This window comes from Perna viridis, chromosome 12 (genome assembly GCF_037379345.1).
Source record: "Perna viridis isolate PV_CMFRI_1.1 ecotype Kerala chromosome 12, ASM3737934v1, whole genome shotgun sequence".
Taxonomy (NCBI): domain Eukaryota; kingdom Metazoa; phylum Mollusca; class Bivalvia; order Mytilida; family Mytilidae; genus Perna; species Perna viridis.
The window spans coordinates 8,710,180-8,726,055 of NC_142456.1; the positions used below are offsets into that span (position 1 = coordinate 8,710,180).

The 15,876-nt window shown below is 31.1% G+C and overlaps 1 protein-coding gene across 2 annotated transcripts in view; it reads left to right on the top strand.

The window, feature by feature from the left end:
* LOC148601088 (pleckstrin homology domain-containing family M member 1-like) overlaps positions 1 to 13,987 on the top strand; it is a 31,534-nt gene extending 17,547 nt beyond the window's left edge. Inside the window, exons 11-17 of one of the 2 annotated variants that reach the window (XM_088555088.1) lie at positions 2,095 to 2,148; positions 4,479 to 4,581; positions 5,477 to 5,599; positions 6,617 to 6,729; positions 8,384 to 8,515; positions 9,835 to 10,005; positions 11,505 to 13,987. In XM_088555088.1, the coding sequence (XP_088411214.1) occupies positions 2,095 to 2,148; positions 4,479 to 4,581; positions 5,477 to 5,599; positions 6,617 to 6,729; positions 8,384 to 8,515; positions 9,835 to 10,005; positions 11,505 to 11,654 (846 nt within the window). In that variant the 3' untranslated portion in view covers positions 11,655 to 13,987. The remainder of the gene's footprint in view (positions 1 to 2,094; positions 2,149 to 4,478; positions 4,582 to 5,476; positions 5,600 to 6,616; positions 6,730 to 8,383; positions 8,516 to 9,834; positions 10,006 to 11,504) is intronic. The other variant, XM_088555089.1, reaches the window with a different exon arrangement.
* Positions 13,988 to 15,876: the final 1,889 nt, after the last annotated feature.

The window sequence follows — 15,876 nt, forward strand, 5'->3', positions numbered from 1 at the left end:
ACTACATACATGTACCTGTTTCAGCATATAAGGGGTTAAATTGGGAAAATGGAAAATTATTAATAGAATTCATAGGAAAATTTATGGTTGATTTTATATTGATAATTCAGATGTCAATCTCTTCCTTTTGAAACTCTGTTTTAAAAATGTTTTCAGGGTAGGCTTATCTTTAACCGTTTTGGAGTGAGGAGGTCCCGATTTTGAAATTTTTTTATTGGTTTCCTTCTGAAAATCCCTGCATTTTTCAATCTGATTTCAGATATATCTTAAAATGTTCAAGTAAGGGTCAAATGAGTCACACTCCTAAAAATTGACTTTTTTATTTTTGGTCCAATTTCAAAAATTTTTAATTGAATTTCAAATTTGTGCTATATTTTGTCCAATCTAGCTGTGTTCTCTATAACGAATGGATAGTATCTATTCTTTAGTGTTTCAAGAACTAGTATTGTGTCCACACTTACCCAAAGTTAACAGAGTTGGACATTGTAATTGTATCATGCTGCACTCTTTGAAGCTCTTCATTTGATAAAGTGCATGTTTTACACCTATACTGTGTGAGTTCAATTAGGTAATATTCTAAAAGCTTTATAACCAAATGCTCCTTAGATGTAAAGACAAAACTTCTCATTAAAAATAAATGAAAGGTCACTGCCTAACCATGAACAGTGAGTTACTATGCACTAAATGAAAAATAAACCTTGTGGGCTGCTTTGTGAGTTCACCATGTGTAAATCACAATTTTCGTCTGAACCAAATAAATAAAGTTCAGTTAGACTGGTTTCACTGTAATATAAGATGGCATGAACATAATTAAAATGAGTGAGCCATCTACAAACCACATACGTTTCAATATTTTAGGTTCACTTTATTAGTTAGCTGTGTGTAAAGTCATGTTCATTTCATTATTTTTGGACCTCTTTATGAGTTAGCCATGTGTAACATTATGTTCATTTCATTATTTTTGGACCTATTTATGAGTTAGCTATGTGTTAAATCATGTTCATTTCATTTTTTTTGGACCTCTTTATGAGTTAGCCATGTGTAAAATCATGTTCATTTCATTATTTTTAGACCTTTTTATGAGTTAGCTTTGTGTCAAATCATGTTCCTTTCATTATTTTGGACCTTTTTATGAGTTAGCTTTGTGTAAAATCATGTTTGTTCATTTCATTATTTTGGACCTTTTTATGAGTTAGCTATGTGTAAAATCATGTTCATTTCATTATTTTGGACCTCTTTATGAGTTAGCTATGTGTTAAATCATGTTCATTTCATTATTTTTGGACCTCTTTATGAGTTGTTCATTTCATTATTTTTGGACCTTTTTATGATTTAGCTTTGTGTAAAATCATGTTCATTTCATTATTTTTGGACCTCTTTATGAGTTAGCCATGTGTAAAATCATGTTCATTTCATTATTTTTAGACCTTTTTATGACTTAGCTTTGTGTCAAATCATGTTCCTCTCATTATTTTGGACCTTTTTATGAGTTAGCTTTGTGTAAAATCATGTTTGTTCATTTCATTATATTGGACCTTTTTATGAGTTAGCTATGTGTAAAATCATGTTCATTTCATTATTTTGGACCTCTTTATGAGTTAGCTATGTGTTAAATCATGTTCATTTCATTATTTTTGGACCTCTTTATGAGTTGTTCATTTCATTATTTTTGGACCTTTTTATGATTTAGCTTTGTGTAAAATCATGTTCATTTCATTATTTTTGGACCTCTTTATGAGTTAGCCATGTGTAAAATCATGTTCATTTCATTATTTTTGGACCTTTTTATGATTTAGCTTTGTGTAAAATCATGTTCATTTCATTATTTTTGACCTTTTTATGAGTTAGCTATGTGTAAAATCATGTTCATTTCATAATTTTTGGACCTTTTTATGAGTTAGCCATGTGTAAAATCATGATCATTTCATAATTTTTAGACCTCTTATGAGTTTGCGATGTGTAAAATCATGATCATTTTATAATTTTTAGACCTCTTAATGAGTTAGCTATCTGTAAAATCATGTCCATTCCATTATTTTGGCACCTCTTAATGGGTTAGCTATGTGTAAAATCATGTTCATTTCATTATTTTAGGATGACACCCTTTTAATAGAAGGGTTTGAGATTCCTCCATCTGACGTAGATACAGTGAGTTGTGTTTGCATGTCTGCCGTGTTTTAGCTTTTTCTTTATTTATCTTATAACATAATTATCTTTTTAGATAATGCTTTAGTTAGTTTTCTTCTTTACTAATATATGTATATTTCTTTTTTTGTTTTTTTCTTTGCTAATACATGGCCACCAGTCCCGCTAAAACATTCACATGATATGAAAAGATAATCGTTACTGGGATTTCCGGCTATGCATTGTTTAAACTCTTTTTCTTGGCTCTGTATTATTTTTAAAAATTTTACCTGTCTACAAAAAAGGTGAATGTCATTTAATGCTTTTTTGAAAACTGTGTAAACAATTTAAATGTTGTTAAGATGCTAGAACCTTTATTTTATGTGTAGAATCAATCAAAATACCGGTAAGTCAACGGGATGTAAAATGAACTCTAACACAACTTAATACAGGAGGCCAGGATGTAATTTAGTTGGTTTTACATGCTCTAAAACTTTCATATTTACAGATGGCCACTGCATGATTTCTAATTCTATGATTTACAGAATTAAGTTTCTACTGTCCTAACAACATTGAAATTATTTACATGGCTTTAAAAGTTGGTTGGAACCAATGAAATGCATTGAATGACATTAGCTTTTTTTGTAGATAGGTTAAATAAAAAAAATAGAACCAACTAACAATCAAGGGGAAGGAAAAGTCTGGGCAATTCATATCTGGAAAACCTGGTAACATGATTTAATGTGATTGGTAGCCATGTTATAGATGTACTTTTCTCTATTCCTTTCTTGTTTACTAATATATGGATTTTTTTCTCGCTTTCATTTTGCTTTACAGTGGGTAACATTTTATGTACTTCCACTTTTTTCTTAATTTTGTTGTTTCCAGTGTGACTAAAAAAGCGTTTTTTAAATGTACATTTTTCTACTAAACATTTTTTGGCAATTTAATGTACCAGAGTACTAAATGATATTTTGACTCCAGGAAAGAATTGACTTTGGAAATGAAATATCAAATGGCATTTTAGTTCTTTCTTCTAAAAGTGAATGATTTATATAGCTGTATATACTACTTACTGAAATAAAAAACTTCTGGTTTGAGTTTAAATTAACTTCTTATCTAATACCTTTAAAGAACTGTAAATTTCAATGTAACATTTAATAAAATTTGATCAATTGGGAAGCCTTAAAACCCAATTTGTTTATATGCAACATGATAAAGTAAGCAGTTTTTTTCATGTCACAAAATAAAATCACATTTGGCATGCAATCATTTCAGAATAAAAGTACATGATTATCATGTGGTGTTCGTTTCATACGATAATCATATGGTAATTTACATATGTTAGTCATATTATTATCATATGATATGTTAATTTTGGCTTGAAATCTTATGCATGTTATGATTATCATATGTTTGTGAAAAACATATACATATGAGTATCATATAATCCAATCATCAAATAAACATATGTAAACCAAAGCATGATTATCAAATCATGATCGATTCATATGATTATCATATGTTGTAAACCATATGATTCTCATGTGTGGCACATTTGATGGTGTATGACCCTTTTACATATACATGCAGTAAAGTTGGAATACAGGGGGAGTTAGGGATCACTAGATCAGCTATCACCAATTTAGAAATACCCAATACAATTTATATTTACATGTGATCTGATAAAAGTGTAAACACAGAATTTATGAAAAGCACGATCAGTTTTGAATACATGACGAATATGTTACTTAGTTAGATATAAGCATGTAATTGAAATATAAACAGTATCAAATCTGTTGTACTGCTTAAAATGACCCTTTAGGGCAATTGATTTAAAACAATGTGGCCATTCAAATTTCATTTCTTGGTTTTGGAGCCATTTTCTATTTTATAAAGCACTTTTATTCTTTCTTTCAATGTTATTTATTGCCAGAAAATATGATGGGAGGAGGTGCCTTTTGTCTTCTTTGGCAATGACAAAAGGTGTGGGAGGACTGGAGTGCCATAAAAACCAAAAAAAATGATTTTATATTGCCAGACTGATACCTGTATATATCTTGAAATGACCACTTGCTCGGTTTATACCCCCATTCAACTAGTATTTTGTAAATTGAAATCATGTTATCTGTCTGTTTGTCTGTTAACCAAATTATCTGTCAGAAAAAATATTACTTGACAGATCAATATCAAATTTGAAATGTGGTTTTATATATATATACATTGTAAGTAACTTTAGTTTTAGTATCAACATTCCTTAACAAGTTGGTGTACATATCTAGTATGACAATACATGCAACTTCATGTTCTTTTGATGTACTTTTATAATTATTGACAAGGCGTTTTCATTACAGATAACACAAGAAAAACTTGGACTTCTCGGAGAGATTGCAAACGAGAAAGGATTAGATGCACAAAACTACCAATGTAAAGGTTGCACAAGACCTGTAGGATTAAGTAAGTATATGGCAAAAGTAAAAAATTGCATCTTTACGGGATACTGTCTGGCTTAGAGGTCTGTTAAATGTAGGAAGTATTGTCAACAAACAATTACCAAAGGTAAAAAGGCTGATGTAGTAGATAAGATGTACCATGGTCTACTTTCATAAGCAGTAATGTTATTTTTTTTTTTTAAGGTATAATAAAGTTATGGTTACATAAGACAGGTTTTTCTTTATATGGAGGTTGATTTTACATAGAATACACTACATACATGACATACTTTAATCATAGCATTTCAAGACAGGTTATTGCAGAATACAGGTGGTTGCTCAGACAGGTATGACTGTATTATCTCAAATTGAGTTTTCCCTCAAATTCATCCTCACCTTAAATTTCGTCTGATAGCTTGAAATTCAATATTTGAAGAAAAGGTTGGGTAGTTAAGTAAAGTTATTCCATTTTGAAATTCTTTTTATGAAACTAGGCCTGGTCTATTCGACCAGTACTGTTATTCTTGTTTTTTTTGTAATTTGATTCAGCTAAATAATTTAATTTGCCTTCATTGTTGCCTAAAATTTGAATGTACAACTAATTTGATTAACTAGGTTGATACCTGCAGATTTTGAGGTCAAGATCTAGATTTATAAATAGAATGTAGTTGACGATTAAATTGTCTACTAAAATTCACTAAACGTGTCTGTTTACATGATTTTTTATTACATGGCTTGGAAAAAAAAGTAAGGAATTCTCAACTGTATGAGGAATTCACATAATTATGAAATTAGGCACTGTAGATTGAAAGTTTTGGTTACTCAAGATTTTTATGACTGAAAATGATATTTATAGCATTTCTCATGGTATGTACAAATGTATAAAAGTCCTTAAACCTAACGTCTAATTTATTTTTCAGTTTATGGAAAGCCACGTGTATGTACCTTTGATGGTGGCTACTACTGCTTTGAATGCCATGAAAGCGATGACTACTACATTCCATCTATGGTTGTACATAACTGGGATTTCAGAAAACACCCAGGTAGGTAATGACTAGAATGTAAGAAAAAACCTAGGTAGGTCATAACTGGGATTTCAGTAGATCATAATTGGGATTTCAGATACACCTAAGTAGGTCATAACTGGGATTTCAGTAGGTCATAATTGGAATTTTAGATACACCTAAGTAGGTCATAACTGAGATTTTAGAAAATACATAGGTATGTAATGACTGGGATTTCCGTAAACACATATGTTGGTAATAATGACTTGGATTGCATACACAGGTATGGCATGACTGCGATTTCAGAAAACACCTAGGTAGGTCATGACTGGGATTTCAGAAAACAACCTTGTAGGTCATGACTGGGATGTCTAAAATGCATTGGTAAGTCATAAATTTCAGAAAAAGACAGATAGGCAATAAGTGGGATTTCAGAAAACACCTAGGTTGGTTATTGCTGGGATTTTAGAATGTATTCTGGTAGGTCATGACTAGTATATTAGAAAACGCCCTTTGACTACTTCAGCTCTTGTCAGAATCACATTTTGGGGATATACATGTGCAGGTTCTTGTCTGTTCTGTCTTTCTATTTTATATAATGTCGTACATCTCTCACAGACTCACAGGATTTGTATGAAAATTAAAGCAGTGTTATTTCCCTATATGCGGATGTGCATATTATTAGACATTTTGGCTGAAGCAAAGTTTGCAAAAAATATGGCAGTATTAATTCATGTTAATATGCACCTCCTATATTATTCGTCCCTGAATTTTTATAAAAAAGAAGTTCAATAACAAATTACGGTGTTATGCATATCATCAAGACCAATTTATTCTAGTTTATTGTTTTGCTAGATTTTTGACCTTTTATCACTTCTCTTGCTAGAGCCATCTGACCAAATTTGAACTGTTGTCGTGGATGTTCTTCTTATACCATTAGTTGTGCTCATTTTTCAGTACCGAGCATAAGTTGAAGTTCTTGCAGGATGTAGAGAACCGAACTTAGATATATCTGTACTGAATCTTTATTTACCATTGGTTGTGCTAATTTTTCAGTTGCTAAGTGTAACTTGAAGTTCCTACAGGATGTAGAAGACCAGGCTAAGATAGACATATCAAAACTGAATCCAAAACTGTACGATCATGTCAAGGAAATGACAGATATCAAGGTTTGTAGTTACAGTGGATTATGTCTAGTATAAAACATTTACATGATGAATTGCAATATATGTTTTCATGTGTTTCAAATATATGAAAACATATATTCAGGATTGATATAGAAAGAGTAATCAAGGGAATCAAGATTCTAGCAGAAAATCAAAATCATGTAATCCAGGGACAAAGACCAGACATGGAAAACAGACAAACACAACAAAGAACATGAAATAACAAAAATGATATATACAAAGTAACAAAAGTAAATGAGCAACTCGGACTCCACTAAAATCTGGGAGCATGGACCAGGTGCACTGATAGGGTAAGCGTCCTCTGCTTTCCTAGAAACACCTGCTGAGTTGCCAAAATATATGTCTAGGACTGATATCAAAACATATGTTTAGGACTGATATTGAAATATATGTATTTGTAACTATAAAAATTCATATTTTTCATACAGTAAGACATATTACCATATGAATTTTGTTTATCATTTTTCATGAATAAAATTTTTTCCCCTAAAACATATTTTTCAGATATTTTTCATGGCAGTTCTACATATATGAAAACACATGAAAAACATATGTTTAAGTATTTGTTGCGTGACTACTATTAATGTTCTGGTTCAACTATGAATGACTGTAATCTGATAATGTTTGTCAACCCTTTTAGCATTAACAACCTCAAGGAGGGAGTCCTAGGGTAAGGGACATATCTCTTGAAATAAGTGATATGTATGTATCATATTCAATTTCACCGAAGCCTATCAAACTTTCATTTGACACAGAATGAAATCAATCCAAGTTACTTTGATGCTTTGATGAAACATTTCAATGATTTGTAGGAGTTGTGTCCCTTACCTTAGGTCTACCTCCTTAAATGTTTTAGAAAATGAGAAAGTTAAGTTATGTTGCAAAAATTACCCACTGTTCAGTATATTATGATAAAAATATTAATTCAAGATGTATGCTAGTATTCTCATATATCCATATAATTGGATCCAAACTACATGTATAATAAACAAAAATCAAAATGGTAGCCTATGGAAAAGAATTTGTTGCTAAGATAACATCTTAAAAATGCAATATTTGATCCATTGACTTATACGGCAAATGAAAAAATTATGCTCTTTAGGGTATATTGCAATAGCCTGGTCTGTCTGTCAGTGTGTCCATCTGTCTGTCCACACTTTTACACTTTCTTGTAGCAGATTTCTCAGCTTCTATTGGAGATAATGCCTAGATATTTGGTATATTGCTTTTGCATGGTATCACATTTTACAGTATCTCTCCTTTCAAAGTTACTCACTTATCTACTTCCTGTTTACCCTATAGTATACAACTTAATTTGTTGGAAATCTGTCCAGCCCAATGAGGTTAAAAAATTATAGCTAAACTGGATGAATTTTTTTACTATTTTTTTTTTTGCTCCTTGCTTCACACCAAAATTCTTGGGAGAGTTTTTGTTCTTTATTTCTACTGCTGTCTAACAAAATTTTTAAGCACCATCTGGCCGATGGAATTTCTAAGATATGCCTATCACTACATTTTTCAAGAAGAATTTCTCCAGTCTGTATCTGATTTTATTTTTTTTATTGTAGTAGAAATTGCCAAGTAGTTCTGATTGGCAATACAACATTTTATGCTAATTGATACACTTTTTTCACAGGACCAAAGAACTCAGCTCTATTACTTAAAGACATATTTGTTTACATGTAAACAGTCAATAGCTGATGAGTTCAGACAAACATTGTGGCCCAGGGAATATTTCTATGAGGATATACATTCTTATGCTCTCAGTGTAAGTATCATATTAAGATGGCATTCCACTAGCTGAATGACATTATGTAAATATATGACTTTACTTGTTGTGCTCATTTTACACTATTTTTGTGGAGGGCATATAGTACCAACAAAATTGATTTTTAGCACAAATTATTTTTCAGAACTGCCAAAATTGATACCTGCGAATATGAATCAGTGAAAATTAGCCACCGCGAAAATTTATGTATTTACAGTACTTGCTATTTATATACCTGAAAACAAAGTTTTGGGGATACTGTAAAGGTCGCTTTATCTCACTGCATGTCCTTTATTTTCAAGGGAAAGTAATACAACAAGCCTTGTTGTCTCACTAACCACTTCCAGGTCAAATGGCCACCCCACTATGTAGTAACAAAAACACACTGAACCTAGATATATGCATTGTAAGTGCATTATGTGTGTATTCTGGTCAAAAGTAGTCAAAATTAAGCAGAGAATGTGTACTTTAAAATCATATTTGTTATTTACTACTAAAGTATATGAATATTGTTTACATGTGTGAGTAATTTGCCTCCATGCTGTTAGTTAGCAAAAAGTATTTTGTATCCAAGTAAATTTTGTGAAGAAGTTCTACAATTGTCGTACCATTAGCATAATGATTTTGAAAACCTTATTATCCAAGCATCACAATGGTATGCAACTTTCAGATGTAATTTGTCCTGGTAGTTCATAGTGAAACTTACTTTTTTAACATGTAAAGTAATGGAAACATTAGAAGTGGTTAGTGAGACCTGACATAATCAGAGTTAATAGATGAAGCAGGCGAACTCCTCATTCATTATTTTTAATTTCCCTACGACATCCACTTATTTCAAGGAATACTTGCTGCTTTTCCTATTTTAAAAATACCTAATTTTGTAATCCTGGTAATTTTAGCATGAAGGGTTATTTTTACTACAATCATAATCACAAAATACTTTGAAACAAAATATTTGAACTTTTCTTTGTAAGAGTAATTAAGGGAACCAAGATTCTAGCGGAAATCAAAAGAATGTAATCCAGCGATAAAGACCAGACATGGAAAACAGATACACACAGTAAAGAATATTAATTAACCAAAGTAATACATAGAAAGTAACAGATGTAAATTAGTATTTTTATTCGACTTCTAGGAACTTTTTATTTGTAAGCCAAATGTTAGACCAAGCAAATCAAGAAAAAAACACTCCACAGAAATTTGTTTATTTGTTTGTTTGTTGGGGTTTAACGTCCAAGCAGCAATATTTCAGCTATATTCAGACGATCCCCACAGAAATAGCAACTTAAATAATATCTTTTATTTTGAATTCCCTGCAGGATCTCTTACAAGTGCCTTCTGGTGCCCTGTTGCAGAGTTTGAAGAAAGTGATAAAGTTTGCCATAAAACATGTGTATGAATGTAGATTATGTAGTCAGAAAGGCTATATATGTGAACTGTGTAACCAACCAAAAGTTATATATCCATTTGAGATTGAGTCCACAGTTCGGGTAGGTAGAATATAGGAAGTACTGGAAAAAGGTCAAACGTAATAGGGATCAAGATAGTTTTAAAATGTCAAGGAGCAAAGACAAGGAAAATGACTGAAAATTAATAAACAATTTAAGCCAAAACAAAACATATGTTCCTTCCCTGTTATCTAACTGATCTGGAAACATACATGTTAGAAATTCATAAAAACTTAAAAAGTAGGCAGTACAAACGTATATTGGAATATCCTTTGTCTATTCTTCTGTCCAAATTTCATTGCTATTATATTATCTCTGACAGCTCCAAATAGATGGATTTATTTCAAATTTAGTGTGTGGCTTTATATTTATGGGACATAAGTTGTTGGCAGTTTGGGTGCTCTGCGATATCTTCTTGTTTTGTGGGACTTTGCCTATTATTCACTATGTGGAATGGCAGAGAAAAATGTCAGAAAAATCAATGCTCCCAATGAATGGATTGATTTCATATTTGATGTGTGGATTTTATGGGTGAGACATACTTGTTTAGCAATTTTAGGTCTTGTCTGACTACAAAGTATATAGAATGATAGAGAAAATTTTTGTCACATAAATCTCAGTGCCTGCCATCACCTGGACTAAATCAAGATATATTTTACTACACCTGTTTGATATATGATTTATCCCATTCAAAAAGAAAGAAGGTAATACAATCTTTACCACCCAACCTGTAAATTCTTGCCTTTGTAACGGGAAACAAACTTATATTTACAGGAGCTCAGGAGCAGATGCAGAGATTATAAGTGGGGTTGCCAGGCTATTATTTGCTAATTTTTGTCCAAATTTAGAACAAAATTGATTAAATATTCTATCAAATAAGGGGTTCTAGGGTTGGCCCTCAGAAAATAATAAAAGGGGGGAGGGCCTGATCCAGAAAATTAAAGAGAAGGAGGGATATAGTTTGCTCATTCGACCCACATTTTGAACAAAATTTTCTAACATAAGGATTGATCTGCTGTATGTCTTAAACATTAAATACTAGTGTTCTTTTCCTTGTGCCCTGTTCTTTTCAGATCCAAGCTAGAATAATGTGTGTATGATTCTTGTACTTGAGTTCTACTCTCTGTAAGAATCAGACAGAGGGTGAAACTTGGTGGAAACAGCACACAAGTCTGTCTATGAAATCTTCAATGTTATCTGAAATGCAGAAATGGGGTTCATTTCTTTTTTAAGTGTCAGCAATTTTCAGATATAATTATAGGAAATGCATTGCAATTTCACCATTAAAGGGAGATAACTCACTTTTCCCATTTTATTATAACTTTAAACTTGCCTTTCTGCATCCTATGACACTTCTAAGACAAACAAACTTTCAATTTGTCTCCAATAGACCATAAACTATGTGCCAACATTGTCAAATTCATGTGGGTTTTTTTTAGAACATGATTCATTATTTTTTTGCTCGATTCTTAGAAGGTCCAGCACTCAATTCTCTTGAGCAATTTATTATCTTTATAAATATATTTTCTAATAATTTTCAGTGTAAACAGTGTAAGTCAGTATTCCACAAGACATGTAAGACTGAAGGAAAACAGTGTCCGAAGTGCTTGCGGAAGCAACAACGGAAAATCCAGGTTGGGAATGATGTAGAAACTCCTGACAGCTTTGACTATGCATTTGTTCCACAGTGAATTGTCTATCACAGTTACCATGGAAACCCAGACTGCCAAACATTGTTCATGTGAATTTCATGTTAATCAGTTAGTAACAGGAAAGTCAAGAGATTTTTACTTGAATGGATTTCATGTGAAGTTTCCCAAAAGGATTTAATTCACATGAATTTCATTTAAATATTGATGTGCTAGACTCTATGAAAATGATTAGTGTGAAAATATTTTTTTAATGTATTTATATCAATCTAAAAATGTGTTGCAAAATAAAAAAATTCTAACGCATCTGCTCACCACAGTTGAAAATTACAAGTGAAATTGAATCTCTAGAGGAACTTGCTCTTTTGAGAGATCAAAGGTTAAAATTGAATTAAACAAGGAGACCAGTTTTCCTAAGTATTGTGCAAGTTACATTGAATTTTTCAGCTGAACAAATTTTGGCAAAAAGTTATTTTAACATTATTATTGACCAAATATATCAGGGATGAATTAAGAGATTTCAAAGGAGGCAGGCTCGGTTTTGTCCGAATTTTGCTCTAAACATAAGAAAAAGGGAATTTGACCACCCCCACGATTTGCCATTTTGTATAGATCTATGATTTTTACTTGCTGGTTGTAAAAACTGAAAATGTAAGAGAAAAGTGTTGAAAAATGTCTCTGTATTAGAATTAGCACATGATTTTTTTTTCTAAACTTTGGAAGTATTGGAAGTTGAGTAAAACCTGTGTGAAGCAAACCATAATAATCTGAAAACCTTTCTAAAACACCCACTTTTTAAAGTCCCATAACATCTAACGAAATGTATTTTGACCCTTAGTTAACAGTATACCTGTCAAAATTGAAAAAAAGAAGTTTAAAGTTCTGAAGTGGTTTGGTTAAGAAAAGTTTCGTTGTTGTGTTAAATAATTTTCGTATCAGAATATGCTGTACAATTATTAATTATTGTGATTTTTTGTAATTGTAAAACATTGTGAATCAATTACAATTGCATTAATCAATGCTAATATTATTGAAGTTTTAGCAGTGCTTAAGCAGGGTTATTCATGTAAGTCAAATTTAGGTAAAAATGAGAAAAAAATGCAACAATGATGGGATTCAATTAATGAATTGCAAATAATTAAATGGCACCAGTGAATGTAAACCTTATAAGGTGAACATATACTAATTATACAACCAGCTATGATTCAAACAGTTACTAAAGGATTGGCTTCCAGAACATTTAAGCAAAAACAAAAAAATACCTGAAAAAAAAAAAAAAAAACAGAACTTTTTAAAGAGTGTCAGTCTCTGTAAGAATCAGGCAGTGGGTGAAACATGGTATGATATAACCAACCACTTTGATAGAGTAATTTGACTAATTGTAAGGAATAAAGACAATGTTTTCCATATCATTTTGGTAAAATGATTTATTATTTTATTGACTTGCACTGCTAATCAACATTTCAAGAGCATATAACTTTGTCAAAAACTTTAATTTTGTAATATTCTAATAAAATAATCTCCAATGTAACTAGACATGTACAGATCAAATATGGAGTATTTTAAGGCTTCCTTGAGTAACAATATATTGTCAGATTTGTGGGTTTTTGAAATACATGTTTAAAAATTTCCCATTTTGCCTGATTTTAAGAAAGACTTGTACTTTAAAGATCAACTTAGTTTGATGATTATTTTTACAGATTTATTGAACAAAAACTAGTATTTATTTAATATAAAAAATGGCAAAGAACATACATTATGTTGTTTTATATTTATGCAAATGTGTCATATTGAACACTTCAAGACTATGTAAAAGGTCTTTCAGGCCCAGCTCAGCAATATGTATATACTTTTATATTTATAGATTTCTATTTCATTTGATTTTATGTTTATTTGTGCATTTAAAATTGACATTTTGTTCTAATAACATTGCATGTTTTAATTTATTATTTGTTATAGTGGTATGAGATTGAACATTTATAACTTAAGTTTTGTTTATGAAGATGCTAATGATGCTGTGAAAGTACTTATATTTGTGGGTATCAAGTTTTGTGGTTAAGGGGAAAAATACAAGTTCGTGGATTCTTGAATTTGTGGTTTTGATGATCCTGTCATACAATTTTAAGTAAATAATCCTTTTTGCTGGGAACCAAATTTCGTGGTTTACCCTACCCTAGAAATTGACGAAAATTGGTATCCCACAAACAGTAGTACTTCTACGGTATGGACTTTAAGTCTGGGTTCCCAATAACCTATAAAATTTGGGTTTTAATTTGTTTTAATTTCTTTCATCTTTTATCATTACAATGTTCATTTTAAGAATAATATTACTATCATTGTTTTAAGGTCAAATAAAAAAGCTGTTCTAATGTTGAGATGTAACAATTTTTATTGCCTTAATGATAAAATAATATAAAAAAACCCACTTCTTTCAGCATTATTTTCTCGGTATGATAAATGTAGTACTCTCATTGCCTAAACAGAAGTGTTATTGAAAATGCTATTTCGCCCACCCTTCAAGGCACTTTTATGTACTCCTTGCCAAGTCCTTGCCATGGTAGGGGGGTTTTGGTTTAAATCCCTGGTTGAGTCACACCAAATACTTAAAATTGGTAGTCACTGCTTCTCCACCAAGAAAGCTGATAGAGTGAAGATGTAAGTGTAAGAATAATGCCTGCCATAGAATGTTAAACCATTATCAATCAATTAATCTTTCTTGGCCCAGGATATAGCATTTCCTGGTTTAGCATCCAGTAAAAGAAGCTGAAAATATCTTCTGTCATCCTTTATTTTCAAGGAACGTGAACTAAGAACAAAGAAGTTCATTTTGAATGGCATTATGTGTTTTAGTTAACTTTATTAAAAATTTTTTACACAAAAATTTTCAAATTTTAGTTATTTTATTTTGATAATTATTTAAAGTTTGCAACCCCTATTTACAACTATAATACCATACATAAATTAAACTATTCTAAACATGAAATTATTCATGTTATTAGGATAAACACTGTTTTTCTTTTGTCATGATGCAACACGTAAATCCTGTTTTTAATGAAATGTAAGAAATGATGACAATTTGTTAAGGTTTATTTGAAGTAAGCACAATTTTGGCTTGCAAACTTAACATAACCTGCTCCATGTGTTACTTCATAAGTTTCGACACAATTCTGATTATTGCTTCATAAAAAAAAAAAACAAAAAACAAAATTACAATTTTAAAGTGACATCCTATAAATGCAAAATATATATTACCTGATAAGACCCAGCCCATAAATAACTCAATCATTTCTGAAATAAATGAAATCTTAAATTGTAATTTCCCTCTATGATGATTTGTATTCAAGTCAAAAGTTCATGTTTCATATATCCACTTTTTAGCTGTCCTAGACCAAAGGTCCCAGTTGCACTGCCCCTGTCATTTAAAACTCATTTTGCTCAACTACATGAAAACTTCTTCACCAATTTAAATCAATCTTTGCAGAAATAATGTGTGTAAGAGCTTCAACAAAATATCCACTTTTTGTTTTATTTGATCAAACACGATCGCTGTAAGAGGATATTTAAGTTTCTGATCGCCTCAGTTTCAAAGATCAATTTGTCTAAAGCTTTTGATAATTGATAGGATTAATGACCCAAATATCCTCTTCAAACAATCCATTTTTCATATGGCTCAGTAGGCTCAGCGGTTGAATGTTGCTACTTTAAAGTTACCATTGAAACACTATGGGAAACACATTTTAGCCTATATCTCTGCTTCTTTCTGGCTCAGTGGATGGCAGGAATGATGTAAGTATAGAGAACTCTATAAAATTGTTGTGTAAATGACCAAAATGATATGACTACAGGATTTCAGATTATCCAGTTGCGCAATTCAGGCTCTTTAAAGCCTCTTGTAATTAGACATTGTCCAATAAATCACAATTTTTATTAAATTAGGGACCATGTAACCATGACAACCATGAGGTTGTGGGTTTAGTTATAGTTAGCTATGACCTTTTAGAATCTTCCTCTTCAGGTGATGAGTATCTGTATAAATTGATTTATCCTCAACAGTGTTATAAAGTTTTATTTTATTGTGAATGAAAGATATAATTTTATTAATAAATTTTACAAAAAATTAAAAGGCTGATGCAGTGTAACTCTAGTGTTATTTGTATCAATGAATTTCATATAAAATGAATATAATTTTTTTTCAGTCTCATTTTAAATAAATAGGCCTGATTACCTTGAAACTCTATACCGCATGGTCACGACTGCTCTTTTT